General features: G+C 36.5%; 1 protein-coding gene across 1 annotated transcript; it reads left to right on the top strand.

Annotated features, from left to right (window-relative positions):
- Window positions 1-855: 855 nt before the first annotated feature.
- On the top strand, window positions 856-15,360 carry patl1 (PAT1 homolog 1, processing body mRNA decay factor). The gene is made up of 18 exons (XM_082164295.1): window positions 856-980; window positions 1,734-1,836; window positions 3,196-3,596; window positions 4,420-4,494; window positions 4,585-4,782; window positions 5,662-5,763; window positions 6,398-6,484; window positions 7,268-7,461; window positions 7,546-7,696; window positions 8,162-8,276; window positions 8,452-8,549; window positions 8,829-8,888; window positions 9,382-9,527; window positions 10,943-11,102; window positions 11,461-11,586; window positions 11,678-11,769; window positions 13,680-13,829; window positions 14,822-15,360. The coding sequence occupies exons 1-18, from the start codon at window positions 966-968 to the stop codon at window positions 14,841-14,843; spliced, it is 2,295 nt and encodes a 764-aa protein (XP_082020421.1). The 5' UTR covers window positions 856-965; the 3' UTR covers window positions 14,844-15,360.
- Window positions 15,361-16,217: the final 857 nt, after the last annotated feature.

Genomic DNA, 16,217 nt, shown 5'->3' with positions numbered 1-16,217 from the left:
TTTTCTTGAGGTTTTTCATTGTTGTTTATGACTGTTCTGTTTGGTTTTTCTAACTTTATTGAATCAAAAGGAGTGTATTTTACCGTTACTTGCCCAATTCCATTCTGAACCTAATCCAGTAAACAAAAAACTTTTTTTAAAATTGTTTTTTTAAAAGGAACTGTGTATCTAAACAGTTCTAACTTCTGATAAAATGAATAAAATGTAAAGCTTTTTAAGAGCCTGTGGTTTCTTTGAAAGCTATGTTAGTAATGTGCTGATATACAATTTGTTCTTCGTGTGCATTATTTAATTTACATTTATTTCATTGTACTTTGTGTTTCATTAACTTAGCACTGCTACAAGACATACAAAATCGAATTGATATAGAGACCTTTCTGTAATTTCTGTCTCAAACATGGTATTGTACTGGCTACACATTGAATATTTACACCATTATTATTGCCAAGAAGGGAAAAAAAGAAAAAAAATGTATTAATTGAAGTCATGCTAAAACATTTGTTGAGTTAAATTCATGGTCACTTGTTTTACAGCTAGCTATTACAAAAATGTTTTTAATAATAGCCTAGCATTTTAATAGCATTATGATTTTTTAATATTTTTTTCTTAATATTCAACTTTCTTAAACCATAATTCATATTATGGCATATTTCAAATGCTTAGTGAAAAATTAAAAACCCATGGAATATGAGCAGGATTCTTTCCCCAATGGAATCTCTATCATAATTTGAAATACATTTCCAAAATGAATTGGATTTTAATAGAATTCCAACTGAATACAAAACTGAATTTTGAAAGGGAAAAAAAGCAAGCAAACAAATAACAATATTATGGTCACTAATAGAATCGTATCGTGATTTCACTTCACTCTTCAAGCTCGCGCGTGAGGAATCTTGTGCAGAAGCGCGCGCGGCGTCTCGCGCAGCAGCAGAATTAAACGAGATCATTTGTTAAAACACAGATACATGTTCCGTTTTCAGGTAAATATGTCCTTTCTTAATATGGTGTACGTCGAAGTCACCACGTTTAAAGAAAAGTAATGTGAAGGGTTCTCTTTAGAAGATTTACACTCAGATTTTGATGGAAAATTACGGCTTTGTTTTTCGACACCACAGTTAGCGAGCTACAATTGTTTGTAAGGCCTAACCGTCCGTTTTCTCTGGTGCTGATATTGGATAAAATGTTAAACCATTATGAAATATGCTTGTGTCCTTGGCATATACCCTCCGTTTTGTGTTCACTGTTGCCCAGATGTGTGATATTAAACCTTTGGCCTTGTTAGCATGTTAGCGAGGCCGCGCTAGTAACGTTACGTCAACTAACAAAAGCAATGCAAGTTAAACCTACTGGTATTATTTAAACTTTCCAAGCATTTTCAATTTATCAGGCGACTGTGAGCATGATTTTATCAGGGCAAACGAGTTTCTGCGTGATTTCTGATCTGTTTCGCAGTGTTCAATATCATCAAGTGTTACTGCGTTTAGCAGTTTACATAATCAGTGTTGATAACGTGTATTACGCATTTCTAATACCTGATGCGTCTTTTGTGTTTAAATGATTGATATTAATACACCCTAACACTGAACATGTTAGTTTGGGGTGAGCACAGGCACAGTGTTATACCTGTGGATGTGGACACAGCAGCATCTTTCCCTGAGATCTCGGTTTTCCTCCTCCCTTACTTTTCTATGATTTGCAAATGTACTTTATACTGTTTCTGTGTTGTTTTGTAGTCTTTTGACGATGACTGCACCCTGGAGGAGGAGGAAGGGTTGGGAGAGGAAGAAGAGGAAATTGACCAGTTCAATGATGACACTTTCGGTGCAGGGGCAATCGGTAAATCTTACACCTGGAATTATGGGTTTACCCTTTAAAGCCTAATGTGTCGTATTTAATAAATGAATCTCTAAGGCCTCTAAATTACCGACATAATCAAAACCTTGCTGAAAAACAAACTGCCCTCTGATAGTTTATACTTGTTTAGCAAGTAAATGGCATTTTATTATCATTGTAAAAATGTCCACCCTCAGGTCGTGGTACATGTGTAATTTTCCTGTGAATTCTTTAATTGTTTTGATGAAGTAACAGAAGAATGTCTTTTATATTGTAAGTAATGTTAATACCTCAAGAAGAACATTTAATTGAGGGAAGCAACTTAGGTTTACTTGCTTATCCATACATAATTGTTTAGAAAAAAATCGTGTTAAAATGTAACAAATATGATCCATAAGTCTTTTGAGGAACGTTTATTTGTTCATCTCTCAATCATCACTATATTGCACTGTTTCATATGTTTTACTCAGATTTAATACAGAGAATTGGTCTTAAAAATAAGCAGTTAAATATCATCTTCTGATATTGCATTTTATATACACTACTGTTCAAAAGTAAGTCTCTTCTGCTCACCTAGACTGCATTTATTTGATCAAAAATACAGAAAAAATTGCAAAATTGTGAAATTATTACAATTTAAAATCGCTGATTTTATATGGATATTTTTTTAAATGTAATTTATTTCTGTGATCAAAGCTGAATTTTCAGCATCATTACTCCAGTCTCCAGTGTCACATGATCCTTCAGAAATCACTCTAATATGATGACTTGATGAAACATTTCTTATTATCAATGTCAAAAACAGTTGTGGAGCTGCTTTATATTTTTGTGGAAACTGTGATACGTTTTATTTTTCAGGATTCTTTGATGAATAGAAAGTTCAAAAGAACAGCTTTTATTTGAAATAGGAACCCTATGTAACATTATTAATGTCTTAACTGTCACCTTTAAACAATTTATTGCAATAATTGCTAAATAAAAAGTATTAATATCAGTTTAGATTGACACTACAGTCGTTTATTATATTCAACAACAACATCAGCTCATTCCATCTGTGGGTCATTCGTCATTACGCCCTTTTCTACATCATTGCATATGCGCAGAAATTTTCGTTTTTCTATCCGATCAAGTGTTTACATGTCCTATCGAACGGATTAGAAAAGATGTATCCCACCGCCCTCAACCCGACTGAAATTTCAGTGGGTTCCGGCATTTTAATTCCGATTGAGGTGTTTAGATGGAGCATTTCCATTCGGATCGGACTTTAAAACTGTTTGTAATCGGAATACAATGCTTCATGCAAACTCACCTATTGACATCAGATAGTAACATCACCTCATTAAAGTATATTTTCCTCTCTAGATGATGACTGGCAGGAGCAGCACGCCCGCCTCGCAGAGCTGGACGAGCTTGTGCGAGATGATCTGCCGGGAGCGGACGATGCCTCCTCCGGTGACCTTCCTCCTGCTGGCAGCAATGCCAAGCCTTCACCCCTCCCTGCACCTTCCTCTTCCTCCCGGCTTTACCCTGACATAGATGAACGGGCTGGCGGTGACCTGGCGGAGTCATTGACTCGTCTCATCTTGGGCTCGGATCCTGCTATTGCTGGAGTGGGCACCGCCAGCTCAGACAGATCTCACCTTCCTCCGAATCTGCCCGGTCAGACTCCTCATCCCTCAGCGTTAGCTGGACTGTCTCCTCTGCAGTTGAGCTACCAACATCACCAGCATCTCCTGCACAGAGGGCCGGCTCCTCTTTCACAGGTTTGTGTGATCATATCTAGGGATGCACCGATATGAAAATTTTGGCCGATACCGATTATTCTTTATATTTAAAAGCCGATAACCGATATATTGTCTGATAAATCAAAATTTAGCCTGATTACAAAAACAGTTGTCCCATGACACACAAAAATCCATGTCCCAAGCACACAATTATAATGATGATCTCAATATACTTTAATGTAGCCGATATGACTAGACTTGCGCTTCACATGTTGCACTTAACTGTATTTTCCTTTTTTGAAGTGATTTCAATCATATTTCAAGCAATTCTAAATCATGTTGACATCAACAGTGCTCATCTGAAGTGTCTCAGCTAAAGGAAATAATCCATTATTTATCGGCTTTAATATATCGGACAAATTTTCTTATTGGGCCGATAACGATAACATTAAAAGTGAACATATATCGGCCGATACCGATATGGTGTCCGATATATCGTGCATCCCTAATCGTATCCCCATAATATTATGCCATTATTAATATGAATTAGTTTCTCATTTGTAAATCAGATGCATGAAAATGGCATCATCATGGTGTGGTCTGTCTGTAGCAAGTAACTTTTATGGGGTATGGCAATATGTCATGTTGGTTAATTGAAATAAAACCCCAAATCGCAATATTACTTAGTGCGATTATTTAATAGCTAAGACTGTGATTTAATGAAATATAAATAGCTGCAAGTTTCAAAGTGAAGTTTCACAGCGGCACTATGTTCTTTTACATGGTTTCAATGTACTTTTTTTTTTTTTTTACTGTTAAATTATAATAGTAATTATTCTTGTTTTAATATTTCCCCCCATAGATAAACTCTCACAGTATTTGGGAGAACAATATGGGCTTCGGTCCTGTTAACTCTGGATTAGTCTCTCAAAAAGAGGTAAAGCACTTGTATATAAAAAGGCTTCTTCAAGTTAACTATAAAGTCTTTTAGTGCTGTTCTTCTAATCTTCTTGATTCACTACCTCAGGACAAAACACTTATGTCCATTATCAAAGAGGTCGGGCTTCCAAATCGGCCTCCTAAACTCAGAGAAGAAGGGCGAGATTTGTCCGAAAGGGTTCCGCCTCCTCGGTCCTCCTCACCTGTGATTGGAAGTCCACCTGTAAGAGCTGTGCCTATTGGAACACCTCCAAAACAGCCCATGAGTCAAATCCTCAATCAGCAGGTAAGATGGCATCCTGTCCACAATTTAAGAAATTAATATATTTCAGAAACCGGATGCATTAATTTGGATCAAAACTGACTGTAAAGACTTTTACAAATAAATGCTGCTCTTTTGAGCTTTCTATTCATCAAAGAACCATAAAAAATGATCATGGTTTGCACACAAAAAAAAAAATCAACATTGAAAATAATAAATGCTTCTTGAGCATCAAATCATCATATTAGAATGATTTCTGAAGGATCATGTGACACTGAAGACTGGAGTAATGATGCTGAAAATTCAGCCTCGATCACAGGAATAAATTACATTTTAACATATATTCGCATAGAAGACAGTTATGTGAAATTGTAATAATATTTCACAATTTTACAGTTTTTACTGTTTTTTTGATCAAATAAATGCCGTTTTTGGTGAACAGAAAAGACTTAAAACTAAATTATTACCTTTTCACTTCACAATAAAATAACCACGTTTGCATTTTGAGAATATACAAATTGCTGGAAAAAAAAACTTGTTCAATGATCTCAATAGCTTTAAAACTACTGATATTTATCAAATTTGTTTATACTGTGTGAACGGTTTAATTGATGCCTTAGTATTTAGTTGAATTTTTTTATTATTAAGACACCATTTTAAATGGTTTTCTCATTTGTTCAGACAGTTTGACCACCTGACATTTTAGATGTTAAAGTATTATTTAAATGTACTAAAAATGAATTCAAACTAAATAGGTTTTATAGATTAAAGTAATATATGTCATGAATTTATCAAATTATTTTAAAAGGAAATAATGCACCAATAATGGACACGTCATGTCATTGACCCTTATGAGTGATGCAAAAGATTTCAACTGAATCAAGATGTTTCTTTTGTCTTTAGAATAATCACCCCTCAGCCATTCACGTGAGAGCCTCTGTGCCACTGCGTTACCCACCTCCCTTCCCTGAGCGTCTGTCCCCAAACAACCTCCTCAGCATCGCTGTGAGTCCCACATCACTTCACAAAGTCAACATCAGACACCTGATGCTGATGCTGTAATACAGTGGAAAAAGTGAACAATTTTGCAGTTTGATGCCTATTTGCTCAACCTGGAGGTGGCTCTCTTTAGGGGACATCTAATGTATGACTTGCTTTTACAAGTCAAACAATATGGTTTCATATCTTTCTTTTCTTTTTTTCATTCTTGATGAAATTAGTTTATAGTTTATATTATTTATGGATTTTTCTATTGATATCTGTTACTGATACCTTTCCAGTGATATCTTATTCTTATTTGTTGTTTTTACTATTGGTATATATGTTATACTTAACAGCTTCTCTCTGGTTTATATTCTCTGGTTTATACGCTACACACACACACACACACACACACACACACACACACACACACACACACACACACACACACACACACACACACACACACATATGCTGTCATCAGAATTGACTTAAGTTGGCTGTTTGTTAGGTAGTTAGTTTGTTTGTCCTATTTATTTAGCATTAAGCACATGTATATAGTCACAATTTGTGTTTGCATATTTATGAAAAAGGTTTCATGTTTATTTTGAATGGTTTTGAACAGTATTGAAATGAGTGTTTTCTTCCTCTCTTTCAGAACTCGCCGTTGTCTCATTCTCCGTTCCCTGCTGGTGTTGGTCCCGTTTTGTCTCAGATACAAAGAGCCCAAATGCTCAACTCTCAGGTGAGTGAATCCTCAAACCAGTTCCCAAGAATTTCATTTAACAGATTTTGTTCTTGAATGTATAATTTCTTGGAGAGGATCAGAGGATTTCTAGACTTGACATAAACTGTTGTAAGATAAGACTTTAATACAGTATAGTAGACCGTAATGGCATACACAGTATATAGAGTGTATATATACAGTCAAACCAAAATTTATTCAGACACCTTCAACATTTCTCACATTATCACAGTTTTATTTGCTATAGTTTAGAAAATGGTAATAAATTATGACTAGAACTCAGTTATCAAATCAGTTGATATTTCACTGGTTTTGTCCATATAACAAAACTTGCATAAACTTTCTCAAAAAATGAATTAGGTTGAATAGCTGTCAGCTGTTTAATTTAAGTACACAATTAGATAATACCAATTTAGGTCAACCTATTACCAAACAATGCTTAGTTTAGTTCAGTCTGTGGTATAAAAAGGTCGCATTATTAGCAATTTAAGAAAAAACACTTGAACAAAACATTATCAGGTCAAAGTGTCTGAATAATTTTTGGTCCCGAATTTTTATACATTTTACTGGTAGTCACTGTATGAAGAATATTTGGGTATAATGTCACAGTTTGCTTTATTTAGCTATCCTCACTCACATAAATGAACTATAGTGTCCTGCACACACTAGTAAAAAAAAAATCAAACATGATATCTGGTGTCTGAATAATTTTTGGTTTGAGTGTACAATAGAAACATGACAGACTCTGTTTTTATCTTGTGCTACGTTCTTCATGTTGGTCAGTTCCAGCGTGGTCCAGCTCCTTCATTATTACAGGGGGGCATTGGGGGTTTCAGGCCGTTCTTTGGGCCGTCTGGTCCTAGAATGGGTCCCCATGGGCCCCCTCTCGGCCACGCACCCATCCGACACAACACCACCCACCTGCACCCGCAGCACCGCAGGATGCTCAACCAGAGGATGCAGAACAGAGGCATGGGGTGGGTACCATCAGCTGCTGCCCTGGATCAAGCACCACTTTGAAAAGCCCCATGTAAATGTTTCTGTGTCTCTCATGTGCTCAGTGATCACGTCGGCGGGAGAGGTGTTGGAGACAGGAAAAACCGAGATCCTTACAGCAATCTAATGACTCAAAGAGAGAAGGAATGGGTAGCGAGAATCCAAATGATGCAGCTTCAAAGCACAGATCCGTATTTGGATGACTACTATTACCAGGTTATCACTCTTTTACCCAGATGCACAAAGACTGACACGACATTTCAAATGAAACCCTTTGTAATTGTGCAACTACAGTAGTCAACATTTGAAGTGGATCAAAAAAGTGAATCAAAGTTGTCCTAAGACAAGAACGGGTATTGTTCAAAATTCATGTATAACTTTGAGAGGTTTTAATCCACTTCAAATGTTGACTACTGTAGCATAGGACATGCTATTAACATGTATCTACCCCTCATCTTATCTAACCTTCAAACTAAAACCATTTCAATCTTAAATTCTTCAAACTTACAGCTTGTTAAACTATTTAAAACTTTCAGACTTCTTAAGCCAACATCAAAGTTTGTCTACAAACTTTACAGTCTAATGATTTTCGAATGCTGCTGTGACTAGTTCTTTTTTTTTTTTATATATATATATGAGCAACATCATTGTTGATGATGCTTAACCATTCTTATTTTGCAGAATTACTATGAGAAAATGGAGAAGCGTCAGGAGCGGGACAGAGACAACAGGAAGGAACACACCACCAAACTCATCACTCCTCAGGTGGCCAAACTGGAGCACACCTATCGGCCAGGTAAAAACAATACGCAACACGGTGACCTTTATTAAAATATCTGTCTTAATAATCGCATAAGTTCAACCAGGGTCCAAAATTTATATTTTGTTATTGGCTATTTAATTGTGCATTTATTTCAGGACATGATGTGCCAAATGGTCTAAAACTCTGTGTGGTTGTTTTTGGTTCGCAGTGCAGTTTGCCGGCTCGCTAGGAAAACTCACTGTCTCCAGTGTGAACAATCCAAGGAAAATGATTGATGCCGTGGTAACCACTCGCAGTGATGATGAGGTCAGAACTCTGAACTCCCGCCCCTGTTACATAGACTCTTTTATATAAAACCACTAATGAGGCTCTTCTCTTGATATGTATTTTTTGGTAACTTGTAAGTGGACCCACACTGTTTTGCAAAAATGCACAAACAATAAATTAAAAATTGCTAACATAATCACCACAGAATCTTAGTAATGTTTTTTCTTCATGAATAAATGGTTTATTCAAAAGGTATATGTTAGAGAATGGAATAGTTTCTTTGTACCAATGTTCTTGGTCATTTTTGTCATTTTACAGGAAAAAAGAGAGAAGCAGGTGTGGAATAAAAGACGACAAATCCTTTACACTGTGGAGAAGGTAAGAGTGTAAATAAAGAGATAATGAGCCTTTATAGCCATGTAGGCTGTCACAATAAAATTCATATTTTTATCAAATTTAGATATGTATCTAATTTAAAATAAATCCATATTTATTTTGAATATGTTCCCGTTCCACTAAACGCAAAAAAAGTACTCGGTGCTCGGTGCTTCAGCTCTAAATACATGACGCTTTTATGTTTATAATCGTTTATGCAATTTACGAAATATTAGATTTATAAACGTTAGTTTAAAGCTATGCATTTTTTCTTTTTTTGTACAGACAGACATGTTATTTCATTGCTTTGAATAAACAATTTAATGGCAAAAGTTTTTTTTCCTCTATCTGAAACTATGCCTTTTAAATTCGAATATAATTTGAATATTAGTAATATTTAAGTCTAAAATTTGAATTTAGTTTTCCAGCCATTTTGAAAGCATTAGTAGCCACTAGTAGCTATTTTTATTCAAAATCTGTGTATTTTGTTATGCAGATGTACAGTCTACTGCTAGAAGTGCAAGACTTTGAGAAGAAGTTCTTGCAAACCCCTGAGCACCAAAGAGATGCCCTGCTAGAACAGCATAAAACCCACACGCTGCAGCTCTACAACTCCCTCCGAGAAAAAGAGTGGGACGACCGGTGAGTGTCACAGAAGAGCCACATGAGGATATAGTCCTGTCATTTTAAGCCAAAATGGGGGTCAACCTTGAACAAATTGCAACAGAAGCAAACTCAACTGATTTTGTATCCTCAATATGTCCTGAGTAAGGAAAAAAAAGCCCCGAAGAATCCCATTAGGCCGGGGAAAGTTTCGGAAAAGTCCCAAATATAGCCTATTCATACGCCTATTCATTTTTTTTCTTACATGAATAGGGTAACATTTTTAACCTTTAGATATCACCATGAAAATTACTGAGTTGATTACTTGCATCAAGACAAACAAAAAATGTATTACAAGTTTTTTAAAATTGTTTGTTAACATGGAAAAACGGTGCATAATCTAATTATGTATGTGCTAATTTGCATAAATACCACAACAGGTCTAAACATTGGGTATAGCCAGGTGAAAATGTCTTGTTGAATCTTGTTGACACATAATAGTAAAATACTTAATGTTAAGATCTGAATGGAACCCATTTAGGCTACCCATGAGCATTAATACATAGAGGTAGGAAGAAGTACTTTAGAAACCAGCCTTTATTAATTTTTAAGAGATGGGGTTTGGGGCTGGGTCTGTGGGACTGTTTCTGGGGGACGAGTCTGAGGGAAGAACAGGAGACAATGGTAAGGAGAATGCAGAAGACAAAAGGTAAGTAAAATAAAAAGTGAATCCCCAGAAACAGTCCCACGGACCCAGCCCCAAACCCCATCTCTGCAATAATAATTAATAAAGGCTGGTTTCTAAAGTACTTCTTTAGGCTATAGGCTATATTTGGGTCTTTTTCAAAACTTTCCCCTAATGGGATTCTTCTGGACTTTTTTTTTCTTACTCAGGACATATTGAGGATACAAAATCAGTTGAGTTTGCTTCTGTTGCAATTTGTTCAACCTTTTTTCATAAAATGACTGGACTAAACGATTAAACTAATTTAAGCCCAGTCCAGGATCCTTTGACTCAAATTCTGGACTGTTTTGACCATTTCTGAATAAGCAAAAAGCTTGAAAATCCCATTGTTGTAATAAGTAATAATTAAATAATTAAGACCTGGTTTCACAGACGGGGCTTAGATTAAGCCAGAATTAGGCCTTAGTTCAATTAAGACATTTAAGTAGCTTTTAATAAAATGTGCCTTACAACAACATTACTGATGTGCTTCTTGAGACAAAACAATGGCACTGACATATTTGAAGATATATCAGTATAAGTTGCTTTCAGTTACAACAGCTCAAACATGCATTTTAGTCTGGGACTAGCTTAAGCCTTGTCTGTGAAACCGAGGTCAAGTGTGTGAAACAGCATAGCTTTTGCTTTAGTCAAGAATTGTGTGAAATCACTGATATTGGTATCGACTTCTGAAGATTTTAGATCATAACAGATCTCCATCCTTCTGCAGAGTGAGCGATGAGCAGTGCTTGATGATCATGTCAGTGCGGAAGGGGAAACGCCTCATCTCCAGACTCCTCCCCTTCCTGCTACAGCCTCAGGCTGCTGCTGTTATCATGGGTATAGCCAGGAACCTTCCAGCCCTGGCAAAGAAAGACAAACAAGACCAGGTATGACCACAGACAATGCATCTTAAGCCGGAGACGCACTTAACGACTGTAAGGCCGATTATGAATGTAATTTGATACTTATGTCTGATCATGCCCAAACATGCCAAGTCAGAGACAGTTGCGTTCAGTCTGTGTTCACAGTCGATGTTTAAAATCTGTTCCAGTCGTTGGAAACAGTCTGTAAGTGTGTTCAGTTCAATGTTTCAGCTTGTCGTTAAATGTGTCCCTGGCATTAGTGAAGAGAATAAGATGTGTAAACCCAATTCAATGTAGCAAGTCTTGTAGGTTAAGAGTAGCACTCAGATAGAGGAGTGTGCTTTTATCTTAAATTTCCTCACCTGCATGTTTTCTCTCTTAGGTACTGTGTTGGTTGGTGGAGCCAGTCACAGCAGTAATCCAGGCCATGTCGAGTACTTCCCTCACTGATCTCCTTCAGGAGCTGCAGGGCAGGGAAGGACAGCTTCCACTCGTGCTGCAAAATAAGGTGTTACTGGCAAATTCATTTATGTTTATAATGGCATAGTGCATCGACCTTGTTTGACTGACTAAACCAAAGATGATGATGTGTTTGTCAGTTCGGCGTGACGCTGCTGTATCTGATTCTGAGTGAAGGAGAGCGGATGCAGAGCTCGGATCCCAACTGTCAGCTCATGGATGATAACCGCTGGTGAGCATCTGTCTATTAAACCAGTTCAACTCATATAAATGCTAGTCTATTCAAAGGCTTTCTTGAAATAAAGTGTTAAGTGCTGCAGTATTTCATCATCATTAGTTTTTGGCACTGTGGTGTTTATCAAGTCTTGTTTTTACTCTTTCTTCTATGAGGGAAATATTATTTTCAGTTAAAATGGGGGGAAATGTGAATAACCGTGTTGCAGGTTGATTAAAGGTGTGCACCTACATTTTCTGCCTGTGCTCCTAAAAAATGTTCAGTTAGTGGCTACAGTGCTCTTAGTAAAAACAATTTGTCTGGAACGCTTGCCATAACATGCTGACTTATGTTGACCAACTTTTATTTGAGGAAATCTATTCATAATAGGCTATTAGGGTTGAACTTATTGGTCCTGCAATTGGTCCTTGATTCAGTTTATTTAAATAAATATGTCTATAATGGCTAATGTTGCTTAAAGGGATATTTGACCGCTGGAAAGATGAATGTGTATTTAAATTGAGTCATTTATGGAGTAGAAATGTGAAGTTATTGTAGAAGTTGGTGCCTTCTAGACTGAGAAAAGCCAGAAAATGAATTTTTGGCTCATGTGGATGAAAGACAACAACTCCCAGAATGCACTTGCTTCGCTGCCCTACGAGGCCACTCCCAAGCCACGCCTACCAGTTACAGAGGGCAGTATCAGAAGAAATGATACAACTAGGCTCCTAGTTGACTCGAAACTGAAAAGATGCCGTTTTATCGTGAGATCCCACCCTCTATGGGCGGGTTGAAAACATGTGGAACTAGCTCCTACTACTGGCTGTAGTCTCTCATCCTCTGGCCAAAAAAGCCTCCGATGACACAAAATTATGATTTTTGCGTCATCTGAGTTTTTAGCAGCATTCAGTATAGGATTTGACTGTTCAAAGATTGAGGAGTCGATTTCAAATGGATCCGCATATACAGATGCATGGGGGCGGGACTAGTTGCGCACATCCCTAGAGATTACCTTACATAACTTGCTAAAGTGAACTTTTATTTTATTTTATGTGCATACATGTGTGAAAAGCAATATTTCAAAACATTTTACTTATTGTATGTATTGAAAACAGACACTCAATATATATAATGCTTTTTACAGAGGATTTTTGGGGAGGAGAATAAAGTAATTGTTTATAGGGAATATTAACTGCTGTTTAAGAATGTAAGGGGATGAACTGGTAAGGGGGGTAAGGGGATGAACTTTCAAGAGGGTCGCTGACCAACAGAGGTCATGCTGTTCGTGTAAGAGATACATTTTGACTGAGATGCATGAAAATGTTTAGGCACTCAAAACTGAACACAAGCCTCCTCCTTCCATCACACTCTTGATAGATATATTGTTTCTCTTATCCTTCTCCCCCTCATGTTTCAAGTCTAGTCTGCAAATACTGTCAGAAAGAGCTAGTGAATAATGCTTCTCTCTGTAGTCAAGGTCAGCAAGCCTAGGGAGAGTCTAGGAAGTCGGATAAAATATTTCCAATTAAAAATGATTTATGTGCATAAGGTAAGCACATTATGGGATGTTGAGGGAGACCAAAGTGGATGAAGGTGAACCAGAAGTGTATATACAGTATATGGTAAAATGATGTCGGAGGCCTTGTGATAATCTGTTCATTTGTTTTTTCAATCAACTTTGAAAGTCTTTGTTCACCAATATGAATATGTATGGTTGTACTGAATAAATACTCTGTATTTTAAAGCTCATTTTTTGTAGGTCTCTGAGGTACACTTCGGTAGTATCCTGGATCGCTATTACAGATAAATAAATCATATTTGATTTTATATATATATATATATTTTTTTTTTTAACCATTGAGTGGCCTGACTGCAATTTTACAGATGAATTTCCACCACACTTCCCAGTCTTTTCTTTCTGTTTCCAGGACTGAGTTGGTGTTCTCTGTGACCCGGGAGCTTTTGAAGGTCCCGTCCTCTGCGCTCTCATCACCCCTGTTCACTCCTCCAAACCTAGTGTCGCTGTTCTCTCGATACGTGGACCGGCAGAGACTCGAGCTCTTGCAGGAGAAGCTACAGTGAGTTTGTCCACAGAAACACACACAAGCTCAAGTTTTAAAATGGATATAAATAAGACATTAGGCCTGACTCATGTTAATCAAATATTCAATATTCGAGATCTATTGACTGTGCATACTTGTGATTCCCATTTTTCTCAGCATATTAGTTAAAAAGTCTATCTATTAAGCATCATTTTATTTATTTAATCCATTGGTCTATTGAGAATTTATTTATTTATCCATCTATATATCAAGAATATATTAGGGCTATCAGCATGAGATTAATTCAAAATCAATCCTTAACGCGTTAAAATAACTTAACGGAAATAAATTAATGAAGCATTAGCGTAATTTACATCACGCCGTTAGATGACCTTAGAAGTCTATTCTAACCCTTTAACGCTTCTCTGATTGCGATCAGATCATTTTAAGCCGCTAAACTCTGGGAAAGTTTTCTGTCTAATGATCCAGTAGGCAAATTCATGTAAACAATCAGACCAAACAAACCATATATATGCGCTCTCAATGCACTGATTGCACATTGTATTACACATTTCAGTACATTCAGGACATTGTTTCCACACACAATCAGGATAATGTTTTGATTTGTCACGTTTAGTAATTCTGAATGGATCCGTGTACTGTAGGAAGTATATGCAGTCAGGTAAAGATGGAGGTGTTTGTGTTTATTTTAGTTTTTTAATCTTCATGTGGTCCTGTTCGGTATTGCAAAAAACAATCGCTTAACTGTGAAATCTGAAAAGTTTTTTTCTGAAAGGTTTTTTTTATTTTTTTTATAGGTGCTTTGGTGCATAAATGTATGAATTATATTGACTCCTTATATCATTTGGTGTCCTTTTGGAGTCTCCAAGTGTAGTCTACTGTTTTTGAAAGACCTAAATTTACCTTGAAAAAAGCAGTTTTCTGATGGTTTACTTTTCTGGATATAGCAAATGATGACGATTGGGCCTTTTCATTTATATTGACCTTTTCTTCTTTCTTTTTTCCAGGATCACATCCCTGTCCAGGTAGAAGTGACTTCAAACGTGGCAGTCGTTGAGAGACGGACTGTTAGTATATTTGTGAACGAGCAGTTTTATGTGTGATATATGTTGGCGGGTGAGGCCAGGTCATTTTTCCTTTCTTGTTCAAGAGTCACAATAGCTAAGAATAATGTTTAAATGGTAATACAACTGTTGTCCATAGGTTTGTCAATAAAGGCGGTCAGGTATGTGTATTTTAGCTTCTGTTAGGGTCAGGAGCCAGGACAGGGACCTCATTGTTTGGCGACATTTCCCCCTGTGAAACGGCTCAATCATGACAACATCAGACCTTATTTATAACACATAGATTTGAGGAGAAATTTGCTGTACATTAATATCTTAATTTTTCTTATACACTGCAGCTTGAGGTATGTTTGCAAAAGAGTGAATGTGCAAGTGTGTCTGTGAGTTTAAATGAAGGTCTGAACAAAGGTATTCTTCATTTTTAAGTATCTTGACATGATGCCTGTGTTAAAACATGAAATTAAAACTTTCTATTATACAAAGTTTGGTTGTGGTGTTTGGGTCTCTTCAGCCAGTGCTCTGGGTTTCAACACTGGAAAACCTGGACTTTTCTAATGCACAGCACAGCAACACAACACCAAAAACCTTTCTGCACAATTTGAGATTACAGTATGTAGTATGATATTACACAAATACATTTTCAACTATTTATTTTACAGTAGTTTTAGCATGATGCTTTTGACAAATTAAGAACTTATATTCTTCATGAGTAAAATAAAGCCTGTTTTTAAGGATCATTTGTTTTCATTCTCATGACAATTAAGCACATTTTCCTCTCAAATTCTCATTACAGTAATCAAATGCATGTTTTGACAAGTTTTCCTTGTATACTGTATACTACTTTTATAAATACCATTGTTCACGTTTTTTTTTTCCCTTCTAAGGCCATAACTGTTGTCGGCACAGTACCATTCCTTTTGTTTAGACCTCTCGTGTTTCCATTCAGATGAGCTTTGATAGACACAACTAAGATTATTTAGTATAACTGCTCGTTTCTTATCTCTGTCTCTTACTCCTGTGGACTTCATCTGCCCCATGGTGTGTAGAAATGAATACTGTAGGATCACATTAGATTTGACATGGAGAAATCTATAACAATACATCTGCAGGTATTATTTTGCGGGGGGGAAATGAGTAATGACATGTACCTTTTCTCTTCATGGTCTGTGTGCTAAAGCAGTGTTTTTATAATGAGAGCTCAAGAAGGGAGGACACCCTATAAACACTAACAGCCATGTTATCAGCCGACCTTCATGATACACACATTCCTATGCGAGTTCACATATACTACAAGTCTCTCTTTATAACTGAAATGTTGTTAAATGTAAATTTTAAATGT

The sequence above is a fragment of the Leuciscus leuciscus genome, assembly GCF_965113295.1.
Source record: "Leuciscus leuciscus genome assembly, chromosome: 3".
In the NCBI taxonomy this organism is placed as follows: domain Eukaryota; kingdom Metazoa; phylum Chordata; class Actinopteri; order Cypriniformes; family Leuciscidae; genus Leuciscus; species Leuciscus leuciscus.
The sequence above is the reverse complement of the archived record's forward strand: the minus strand, read 5'-3'. Positions and strand labels throughout refer to the sequence as shown.